General features: G+C 33.6%; 2 protein-coding genes across 2 annotated transcripts; one reads left to right on the forward strand and one right to left on the reverse strand.

Moving 5' to 3' along the window:
* Nucleotides 1–559: 559 nt before the first annotated feature.
* Nucleotides 560–5,433, forward strand: LOC124835078 (endoglucanase 24-like). The gene is made up of 4 exons (XM_047309956.2): nucleotides 560–1,214; nucleotides 2,897–3,196; nucleotides 3,838–3,999; nucleotides 4,780–5,433. Exons 1-4 carry the CDS (start codon nucleotides 807–809, stop codon nucleotides 5,386–5,388), a joined length of 1,479 nt encoding a protein of 492 aa, XP_047165912.2. The 5' UTR covers nucleotides 560–806; the 3' UTR covers nucleotides 5,389–5,433.
* Nucleotides 5,434–7,397: 1,964 nt separating this feature from the next.
* On the reverse strand, nucleotides 7,398–11,660 carry MEE12 (maternal effect embryo arrest 12). The gene is made up of 4 exons (XM_047309943.2): nucleotides 10,628–11,660; nucleotides 9,312–10,112; nucleotides 9,053–9,186; nucleotides 7,398–8,106 (listed from the first exon to the last, which is right to left on the reverse strand). Exons 1-4 carry the CDS (start codon nucleotides 11,250–11,252, stop codon nucleotides 7,480–7,482), a joined length of 2,187 nt encoding a protein of 728 aa, XP_047165899.1. The 5' UTR covers nucleotides 11,253–11,660; the 3' UTR covers nucleotides 7,398–7,479.
* Nucleotides 11,661–11,854: the final 194 nt, after the last annotated feature.

The following is an 11,854-nucleotide window of genomic DNA, read 5'->3' on the forward strand; positions in this document are numbered from 1 at the left end:
TTCAACTGTATATTAAAGTGCGGGACATGCTTTCTTGAAAGCATGTTGTTTGTAAGAAAGTGCAGAATATAATATATTAAAAGTTCTCCATTTAATCTCGATAATCTCTTGAAATATGTAAATAACCATTTTGGTGTGGCATTGATTAATTTAGTCCCGTGTAGTGATTATTAGATTTTCGCAGAAAAAAAATATTTTTATATGAAAGACAAAAAGTGATAAACATTCAGTTTATAGAAAAACTAATGTGACCAACTTAATGTTAGGACACAAATACAAACGACGTTTCACATTAAATAAAATAAGGGATACGAGATACGAGATTTTTTTGAAATCATACCTAAAGCAAATTTTTGAGAATTTTATCCAAAAATAAGACACTATCTCTTCAGTATGGATATTTATATAGGTGGTCTTTTCTTTCCCTACCCTTGATCACTGAAAGAGGTAAAATAATATTCTTCTTTATTATAACTTTAATTAGCGTTCCTAATAAAGATGACGTGTGACAATGTTGTCGGATTAGTTGCATAGAGCGAGATTTGATTAAGCCAGAATCCAGTTTGGTGCAGTGTTAAAAGCGGGAATGTAACGACAAACGGAATCGATCTAAGACAGCGTATATAATACCACGAGGTAAAATAAATAAACACTTGAGTTGGGTTGCGAGTGCAGAGCTAAGGACGAAAAGGAAGCAGAGAAAAAGGAATTGAACCCACAGAATATAAAAGCTCCGAAGCGAACAAGTGAGAAATGCGGAAGCATGTGATTTGAGTTGAGAAGAGTGTGTGTGATTGGTGAGAAAAATGAAGGCGTGGAGGAGCCTGTTCTATGTTGCGGTGTTTGAGGCTGCGTTGATCGGAATGGGAAGCGGCCATGACTATTGGGAAGCACTGTCGAAGGCCATTATGTTCTTCGAGGGACAGCGATCGGGATTCCTGCCGCAGGATCAGAGACTGAGTTGGCGACAGAACTCCGGTCTCAGTGACGGCTGGAACTACAACACGGATCTCACCGGCGGTTACTACGACGCCGGCGACAACGTGAAATTCGGGTTTCCGATGGCCTTCACCACCACAATGCTGGCCTGGAGCGTGCTGGAATTCGGAGACGTCATGCCTCCCAATGACCTCAGGAACGCCCTCGCCGCAGTTCGTTGGGCCACTGATTATCTTCTCAAGACTCTTTCGCAGCCCAATCGGATTTTCGTTCAGGTAAATTACTTATTTCCAGTTCCTCTTCACTGCATCAACATCTATTTTTATTTCAATTTTAATTCCAAAGTAATTGGTATTTTGGATTGATTGAATTTTACTTTTGGTGATATGAAATAAATTTATACGTTTGAGACACGGATAATTTCAAAAGTTTAAAAGCAACAAATTTACTGAAATCCTGATAAGATTTGAAGGATTTATAAAACTTGCGTTCATCCGTTGAGTTGAATTTGATTTTGATCAATAGATTTTAAATAGAAGACAGTAGAATTAGCTCAACTAAACATACTTGGACTGAAAAGTTAAGCTTGGAGAGTTTCAACTAGAAAACCAATAATTGTAGATTCAATTAACTTAACTTTATAAGTAGTAAAACATTATTAAGTGTTTTTTATATATGTATTAGACAAAGTTGTTAGTTTGAATTATCAAGCACTTGTTAGTTTATAGAGAAAGTTGAGATAAAAGAAGGAGCAATAGGGACTCATTTTGGTATTCTTCCTTTTGTTGCACAATTAAAGTATTTTTGAATAATAAATGAAAGTAACTCCACTCAATATAGAGAGGATGGACCAATGAATGGGCCATGTTCATAATTTCCATGTTTAAAGTTTCTGAAATCATAGGCTTAAAAAGTTCCTTGCTGACGTTGACAATAGAACTTTTTCTTTTTCCATTTGATTCTTATGATACATTTATGGATTTCATTATACTTATTAGTATATATTATTATTAATATTTCATTGCGTTTATGGTTTAATAAGTTCGTATGGTAGCATTTATATGATGATTAATTTTGTTTAAAATGTTTTTTTATAATAAAATTGAAAAACAAAATGACTTAATTTGTGACAAGTTTTATATTTTAAACAACTAATTGTAGAAATAAAATGAGAAAGGATTAAGCCGAAAGCAGTCCATTATCTTTTAATTACAATCTCTAAAATCTTATTTACTTAAAATATATTTTTTAATAAAAAGAATATAAAATTACAATATGATGATGTTTTCGTTACTGATGATAAATAATAGAGAATAAAAAGTTACTTTTCATATAAATAAAATATAACTGTCAGTCATACTTAGTCACGAAGGAAGAAAATATACGTTATCTAAAAAGAAAAAGGAATAAAGTGGAACTACGAATCATTTGATCACTGATTTCTGTACCCTTTAGTTTCATATCCATGAATTATTTATACTATTATTAGAGGGATTCACTCTTTTGGTATATATAATTTTTTTTTAATTTTATTTTTTAATAACTATTATTTTTAATTCAAATAATTGTTTAAGATAAAAAAAATTAATTTTCAATTTTATCGTTTTAATAACTATTTTTTAAATTTAAATAATTGTTTATAATAAAAACACTATTTATATATTAAAAGTATTATCTATGATTAAATTATAACAATGATTGATTTCGATAATTGTTTTTTATACAAATTATTTTGTAGTTACTTCTATAATAAATTTTTATTTGAATAATTAAAAAATTATTTCATAGTTTAACGAAATTTTTATTATAATATAAAAAAAGTGGACATGCGTAATTTATGTGTTTTCATTACTTTTAACAATGTTACAAATTTATTTTACTATAATATTCTTAGTTAATTATTCTTATTCTTATATGCTTTAGTTAATTATTTTGGTGGGCGATGTGAATGGCATAGGTGGGTGATCCAAACTCAGATCACGATTGTTGGGAGAGGCCGGAGGACATGGATACAGCGAGGACTACGTATGCTATTGACGCACCAAACGCCGCTTCCGATGTCGCCGGCGAAACTGCCGCCGCACTAGCAGCGTCATCCATGGCGTTCCGATCATCAGACCCCGGTTACTCAGAGACATTGCTTCGAAATGCTATTACTGCCTTTGAATTTGCAGATAACTACAGGGGTGCTTACAGTGACCATGAAAATGTCAAGTATAATGCCTGCCCGTATTACTGTGATTTTAATGGCTATCAGGTAACTCATTTCACTATCACTTTCTTTAATCAATGACTAATAAAGGTTTATCTCATTAATTAAATGAATAAACTATGTACATGTTTTAGTACTTAATTTTAAAAAAATTGAATTAATTGAGATGATATTATTTTAATAAATAGTTGACTTCTGATATTATATATATATATATATATATATATATATATATATATATATATATATATATATATATTCAATTAATTTGTCTAAGAATAACTTCGTATCCACCCAAACATAAATTTAGTCTTGCAATATGTAACCATATTTGATGTAGTTCTACATTTTTTTTAATAATATAACTTGTGCAATAAAATTATAGTAGATTAATCACTAAAAACAAATTTTCAATTTAAATAAAAAATAATAAAAGTTTACTTATAATTGTGGTGCCATGTGGATAATTTTGGTAGTTGGAAAATGTCACATGCATGTGCCTAGGTCCGCTAATAATGCCCAGTGCCCACTCCGTAGCTAGGTAGCACAGTGGATGTAATTGCTCAATATTTTTTTGGCTTTTCATAGTTATCTCTCCATGACGTTTGGTTGTGTGTTGTTTTGATGAGGTAGTTGTGTTTTGTTTTGATGAGTGAGTTAAAGTTATTTTAAAATGAACATGGTAGGATGAGCTGTTATGGGGAGCTGCATGGCTAAGGAGAGCTACGCAGGACGATAATTTCCTGAACTACATTCAAAGCAATGGCAAAACTCTTGGTGCAGATGACACCATCAATGAGTTTGGTTGGGACAACAAGCATGCTGGCCTCAACGTCCTTCTCTCCAAGGTCACCCTCATATTACTCTTTCACAAACTTCAACCACAACTTTATATTCACCAAATTTATGTCCTTACATATCTATATATTTTCTTACACATCCAAACAAAAACCAAGTGCTGTTGCTTTTCAATATGGAGTTTCACTTGATAATCTATATTAATTAAACCAAAGCCTTAATTATGTGGATTATAGGAAAGCATGGTTTGAAAAATAATACAAACATATCTATTATACATCGAATAGTTTATAGTCTCATATAATTTAAAAGTCGAAAAAATATTTAAATATATCTTTTTCTTTTGATATTTAGTGTTTTTAAAGATAAAACTGTAAGGGAAATCAAAACTCTAAAAAAACAATTCCTTGACTCTAAAACTGTCAAACAAACTCAGCATTATAACATCTTATATTTCGATAGAAGATATTTCGGTACACCTACTAGAGTCCCATTGCTTACAAATTTTATTCTCTTTGAATTTTATCACTTATTTTTTTTCCCTTTTTTATCATTAAATTTTTCAATTTTACATTCTCTTGGCCCGTTAAATTTTCAATATAGCTATAACACGCAATGGAGTTTTTTCATTAAGAAATTCAAAGCATATTGTTTTGAATTAATGATAAAAGAACGTTTTGTTTTTTGAGACACCTATATCATCCTATTAGAAATTAGTGTAAAAATTTAAAAATTAGGGGTAAGATTCATGCAATAGAGGTAATCAAAATTTAGAATTAAACCTAATTACCATGCATCGTTGATAGCCTAAAGATTTATGAAATTTGTAGGAAGTTATAGAAGGAAACATGTACTCTCTTGAGTCCTACAAGTCTTCAGCAGAGAGCTTCATTTGCACAGTGATACCTGAATCACCAAGCTCAACCATGGAGTACACACCTGGTGGACTTGTGTACAGACCCGGAGGCAGCAACTTGCAACATGCAACTTCAATTGCTTTCCTTGAACTGGTATATGCCAATTACCTAACACACACTTCAGAAGCCATCACTTGTGGCAATGTCTATGTCAGTGCACAAACTCTTCGCCAACATGCTAAGAGACAAGTTGATTACATTTTGGGTGATAACCCAATGGGACTATCCTACATGGTTGGCTATAGCAACTACTATCCTCAACGTATTCATCATCGTGCCTCTTCTTTGCCTTCCATCAAGGATCATCCCCAGTTCATTGCATGCAAAGAAGGTTCAATCTACTACAACTCAACAAATCCCAATCCTAATGTACTCGTTGGTGCCATTGTTGGAGGACCTGACGAAAATGATGATTATCTGGATGATCGATCTGATTTTAGGCAATCTGAACCTACCACGTACATTAATGCCCCTTTTGTTGGAGTGTTAGCATATTTTGCTGCAAATCCCAACTTTAGTTGATGTAATGATGATGATCATATATAGGATCTTTTTTTTTTCTTTTTCTTTTTCTTTTTTTTTTTTTCTGAATGAAAAGATGCACCCTGAAGATGCTTCTCATCTTGAGAAAATAATCAATCAAGAGGGTTTAGGAATATTACTAAATTTGAGCTCACAAAAAGCTGCTTCTGACTTTTAAATAGAAAGAAGGGGTGATTACTGCTAAGTGTTCTATTCGAGATCGTTGACATCTAAGGGTTAGTTTGTTAACTATCTAAAAGTTATCAGTGAGTAGTTTATTTTTTTTTAAATTCTTTAGTTTTTTTTTAAAAAGTAGCTTCAATATTTTATTTAACACTCACGAACCATGTACAAATTGAGCAATTTCTAAAGTAATTTCAAAGAGAAGAAAGATGGTAGGAACAGGATGATCAATATATTTGCTCTTAAATGTAAAACAATTGGCACAGTTGCATGGATTTGATCTGCAGCTAGCAAGCAAGCATTAGCCACTATCTACATGAGAGTGTCTGAAGGACCATACTTTTTAGGAGTCCAGAATTTCAATTCTGGGACATTGTGGGCCGTGTGCCCCTTGACACCACCCATTGCTTTGTCTAAAGTCATTGATAGGATCAATTTTTATATTTATAAAAGGTATATGGCACTCACAGAGAGGTTGGTAGCAAGATTAATTATTCTTTCCCATAATTTGAAAATACATTCTGTCACATCATAATTAAGTATTAGAATTAGTTTATCTAAAATGATAATGACATAAGAAAAATGATAAGGTAAAAGTGTAAATATGTGTAAACATTATCTGTGTATGATAACCTCTCGATGATAAAAGGTTCAGAGAATAAAGGGTTAAATATGTTTTTAGTCCTTATACTATCAAGCGTTTTTGGTTTTAGTCCCTCTTTCAAAGTAAGGTACATTTTAATCTTCCTTCTTAAGGAAACTTTGATTTTAGTCCTTCAGAACTAACACTGTTAAAAACCAGCTGATGTGGCTAACGGTAGACTGACACAATTTTTTTTTTGTCAAAGTTTATTAGCTTTTCTTCCTCTCTCTCCCTCGTCTCTTCCTTCAATCCCAAAACACAAAACAGTAAAATCTTCCGGTGATGGGAGATGCGAGAGAAAAGCTTGACCGGAAGATTTTACTCTTTTGTGTTTTGGGATTGAAGGAAGAGACGAGGGAGAGAGAGAGGAAGAAAAGCTGATAAACTCTGACAAAAAAAAATTGTGTCAGTCTACCGTTAGCCACATCAGCTGGTTTTTAACGGTGTTAGTTTTGGAGGACTAAAATCAAAGTTTCCTTAAGAAGGAGGACTAAAATGTACCTTACTTTGAAAGAGGGACTAAAACCAAAAACGCTTGATAGTATAGGAACTAAAAACATATTTAACCCGAGAATAAACTACAATTATAATAATTTATTTATAATTCGGTGTCTTACGTTAATATATATATATATATATATATATATATATATATATATATATATATATATATATATATAGATAGATAGACAGAGAGAGAGAGAGAGAAATACATAATTTGAGTTATAACCCTTTAGTCTCATTGTTATCTTTGTTTTCTGTGATATATATCTTTTAAGATCTTAATCTCTCTGTAAATGAGAGAATACACTTCATTATAGAAAAGATAAGAACAAGTGCTTATAATTAATTTAACATGAAAAATAATTTTAAGATAATGATTTTTTTTAACGCAAATGAACTTCAGCATAAAAAAGGAATGTCTACACACCTGTAAGAAAAATGACCATAAACAATAAATTTCAAATTTCAAATTCATTTTATTTAAAAAAAAAAAGAGGGTTTTCACAGTTTTCAACTGTTTCAAACATACAGCTCCAAAACATTTGAAATTTTAAAAATAATCTTCAAATATGCTCTAAATTTGCATTACCAATAAAAAAGTTTCATGTCATCTTTGTTCTCATCGCCTCATCCTATAATTCCTATTATTTACTCTATTGTGAATAATTGGAAATCGAAAGAAAAATAAAATAAACTGAAGTATCCTTTCTCAAATCCAGTTGTTAGTGTAGTTAAACTGTACAAGAATTGAGAATCAATTCTCAAATATTCAAGTTTGATAGCCCAGGAAGATCATCAGATCCATTTTCCGTGGCCTGATCACTACAAAACTGACATGAAATCTTAGTTGGTTTCGAATGTAAGCATTTATCAGTCTGTTCTTCTAAAAAACCAAGTCTTCTCTCAAGGCTCAACACACCGATATGCAAAATGCGAATGTCAACTAGTGCAATCCTAGTACAAGCACGAAGCAATATGTAATAATCAGCATGGGCAACATATGTCAGGGCACCTTCATCCCTCTTTCTTGCATAGTGAATATAATCAAGTTTTTTTCGCTTGAGACTAGGTGGTATATAACAAAATCTGTTCTCTTCCATGTCTAATTTCATCTGTCTAATGGCCTCTCTGACTCGAGATTTTCCTGAATTGTGATCATGGGAATCTGAGTCTTCATCTTCTGATGAACTCTCCTGTGAATTATTATCATCCACACTTCCAGGCAAGTCATCTTTAAGGCAGGTTTCATCATCAGGAAATAGTTTATTCAAACCTTTTTTTCTAATCTTTTCCTGCTTGGAGGTCCTGTCAATGCATTCTTTATCATTCAACCTCGTTTGGTTAAAAGAAGAATTTGACTGCTCTAGATTCTCGAATGGTTTTATATCCTGAAATTAAAAAAAAAAAGGGTTACAACATACTTTGACAGGCACTCTCGCAGTGTATTCAGGCAACACAAACAACTCCCGGAAACTAGACAGTCCTAGACAGTTAACTTAATCTATATGTAATGAAATCTTGCTTGCATAAAATTTAGGAGATGCAGGACTACAAATTTTATACTATACAAGCATAACATTTGGGGGGGGGGGAAATCCATATAGGTGATCTTCATTATCATTGCAAAAAGTCTGCAGTCACAATTCAAGCATCTTTTACTTAAATATTTCATTAAGAGAGTATGAATGTACATCCCTTCACTCATTCAAATTACATATCGTTGGAGAACAACAAAACTGAGAGTGAGGTACTAACAGTGAAATATTAATTGACCCATGAATAATTGAGCAATTCTCACATGAATCATAAACAGTTAAGTTATAATTTTGACAGTTGATAAGTAAATGTATTCAAATAGTAACATTTAAATGCAAGCAACATGTCATTTTCTAGAATGTTCTCCCAATCAACTTTATAAAACAAAACCTGTTTAAGAAATTTAGAGATAGATAAATGGCTGCCAATTGATGGAGCCCCACAATTTTGCAAGAAACAGAAAGAAATTCCTATCTTTGTTCTATTTTTGTACAAAACTGATTTCAGGAAATAAGTCAGCGCCAATCTTTGTGGCACTTTTATGAAATTTTGATGTCCTTTAGGAAGTATTAATGCAGCCAATTTATTTTCCAAGCTTCACCATGAAGGAAATTGAAAATCAGTAACAGCCGAGCCATGTCCCATACACAAAAAGAGTACAGGCATAGGGCTACTTCTTTCTTAGAATATCTCACAGGAAAGATATAATGAAAGAAGTTGAAACCTGAAAACAATTTCAAGACATCCTAATTGTAGAGGCCCGTGCATGTCAATGGAATAACAAAGTTCTTTAATTACCTCTTCATTCTGATAAAAATTCCATAAGTATTCTATCATATTTTCTTCCTCGTGATTCCCATAAGATGACTCTGATCCAGCAAACACAACATCCCTACAGTATTTGAGATACGTTGGCAAGTCCTTCGAATACTCTGTGCACAAATACTGGATGTTAGATGGCCATTTAATTGTTCCAAAAAATAGGACACAAATAGAATATGGATTCAACAAAGGTTCAGTGTCGTAAGATAATAACATAAGTAAACAATAACTTTACCATTGGTATCCCCAATCTCGTTATATCTTGCTTGAAGGTGCTGGATAAGCCAGGCAGAATCCATTTCATGTTTTTGAGGTCCCACTCGATCTTCAGCTGAATCTTTAGACTCTGAACCAATATCATGCCCGTTATTGGCGGCAAAAGCATTACCCATTTCACTGTTGTCTATGGCATCATCATTCCGAGACAAACTACTCTCCCACTCTCCAAATCCATTTATGTTATATAATATCCTTATTGCTACAATTAGAATTGACATAACGCATACATGAGTAGGGAGCCTAAAATACTTAGTAGATAGGGATAACCACAAACATGGAGGCATTGACCATTCATATATGCGACATGCATAAGGAAGAATCTTCTCAACAGGAAGTGATAATTTTTTAAGATAACGGTAAGCTATTGCATAAAAGTTAACAGGAGGTAACTCCAAGCCTATGAACTGAGCAATGGATGCAGCAAATGACTCTATCTTCTGTACTGGAACAGCTCGCTGGGGCCTGAACATAACACTTGAACTTATAGGACATGCACTTGAAGGTTGTCCTATGCGCTTCTCAATTTCAATAAAAGCAGAAAAATATGGAAGCTTCCCTTCAGACGTCCACTTCATCATGTCAGATGGCAGGACAGCTTCTCTGGCAACATGACATGCCAAAAATGAAACAGCAACAGTACAAGACAGTGGAATCCTTTTCTTTAAAGACCTAAACCATATCATCACAGCTCGCTGACCAAATATATTGTGGGGCTCTGATCTGTGTTTAGCACGTGGCTTATAATCTTCCGGTTCATCTGAGACCAATGAAGAAATAAACTCAACAAACTATAAGATATGGTGGATTAAAATAAAGCATCTCGTTGAGTGCAGAAAAGCTATATAGTACATACTTGATAAACATGAAAGGTCGGTATAAAATTGTCAAGGTCATCCTGTTACACCATTGCTCAAACAATAAATTTGATAACTAAATCCAAATCCGATGAATATCAAATTGAGTTGTGACTATCATATATGATATACTAGAGAGAGTGAACACGTCAATCAATCACCAGGTTTCATTAAATTTTAAGAGAAACAGAAAGCATTTACTGAAACCTTTCGTGAACAGGACACATTAATGCCCCACATATTTTACAACCAAAAAAAACCAAGAATTAGAATATCACTTTCAATACTGAGCCAGAAGCATGCACCAAACTTATATAGAAAAATTGACTGGAACGTACAGAACCAAACCATGAAACAAAACAGAGCACATGTATTGTAATTCAAATGTAACAATATAAGACAGGAAATTTTGTGTTACCTTCTCTCTGCATCTCAGAGTTATGGATTACTTTATCAGGCCAGTCATCATCGAAAACACCAGTCCTAGAGACAAACCTCAACCAAATTGGCCCAACCAAGCCACAAATTAGAGGAGTAACCTTAAACTCCTTCACCAAAGCTTCACATTGAAGCTCAATCATCATCTGCAACCCCATCACATACCGCATCCTTATCTCATTGTGGTAATCTTCAAAGCTTGCAACGTTTGAGCCTCCAAAATCAGTAGGAACCGAAGGACTTTCCTCAACAAACTGATCGGCATAAAATTCCTCTCTTTTAACTTCAACAAATTCATTTCGTTGAGGAGTATCATCATCTAAACCTAGATTCTTAATGAAATTGGACTGGGAATCATAGAATGAGTCATATTGGGATATGGGTTCGGCTTTGACTGCAGCAGGTCGTTGCCGTAGGTGACTGGCCATGTAGACAGCCCCACCAGCAGTTTCTCCCTTATTGAAGAGATCATCAGCATCGACAGCAGTGTCCATGACATCCTCAAATTGCGAGCCACATCGAAGGCAGTAGAAAAAGCCATCAGAGCCATCACCAAGACCCACACTGTTACAGGTTTGACAAACCAAGTTATGGACATCGACCATTGCAGGATGCTTACACACAGCTACACCTTTCAGTATTATTCCGAGCCTGTATGAGAGGCCATGCTCAGGTATAATATAATATTTCAATAGATATTTCCAATCCAGTGACTAAATGGTAGATACACTATCACTATTTTCCAATCCTGTGAAACACAACCACATCACTTTCAAATTGGAATATACGGTAGAAACTTGTTTGGGCTGATCGCGACTTGTTAGGGTTTCACTCTTGTTCTTCTGCTGCCCCCGCACTGGTTCTTTCCTTCTTCTGAACCGCTCGCCGTCGAGTCACAGACCGTCGCCCCTCGCCGTCGCCGTCTGCGGCAGGTTGGGAGGAGAGGCTGCGCGAGGTTGGGTGGAGAAAGGGAGAACACTGCTCCCCTGCGCTGTTCTGTTTCGATATGGTGTGGGACTTTAATTGATTTTAATTAAAATCAATTGAAATCATTTTTTTTTTATGATTTTGGTTTTATATTTTTTAAAATAATGGTTTTGATTTAATCTTTATTTTGTTGTGTTTTACTTTTTGTATATTGATTAATTAAAGTATTTTTTTTATTATTCTTTTGAATAAATATTTCAAGTTTATAATTTAATTAAAT

The sequence above is a fragment of the Vigna umbellata genome, chromosome 3 (genome assembly GCF_029865625.1).
Source record: "Vigna umbellata cultivar VRB3 chromosome 3, Vumbellata_1.0, whole genome shotgun sequence".
NCBI classification, from domain to species: domain Eukaryota; kingdom Viridiplantae; phylum Streptophyta; class Magnoliopsida; order Fabales; family Fabaceae; genus Vigna; species Vigna umbellata.

Bases quoted from the DNA above. Each gene is read 5' to 3' on its own strand.
- LOC124835078 (XM_047309956.2), top strand. From the start codon at position 807: ATGAAGGCGTGGAGGAGCCTGTTCTATGTTGCGGTGTTTGAGGCTGCG. The intron at 3,197-3,837 runs GTAACTCATTTC...TGAACATGGTAG, and splicing joins GTGATTTTAATGGCTATCAG to GATGAGCTGTTATGGGGAGC. The intron at 4,000-4,779 runs GTCACCCTCATA...TGAAATTTGTAG, and splicing joins TCAACGTCCTTCTCTCCAAG to GAAGTTATAGAAGGAAACAT.
- MEE12 (XM_047309943.2), bottom strand. From the start codon at position 11,252: ATGGTCGATGTCCATAACTTGGTTTGTCAAACCTGTAACAGTGTGGGT. The intron at 10,113-10,627 runs GTAACACAAAAT...CATTGGTCTCAG, and splicing joins CTCTGAGATGCAGAGAGAAG to ATGAACCGGAAGATTATAAG. The intron at 9,187-9,311 runs GTAAAGTTATTG...ATTTGTGCACAG, and splicing joins CGAGATTGGGGATACCAATG to AGTATTCGAAGGACTTGCCA.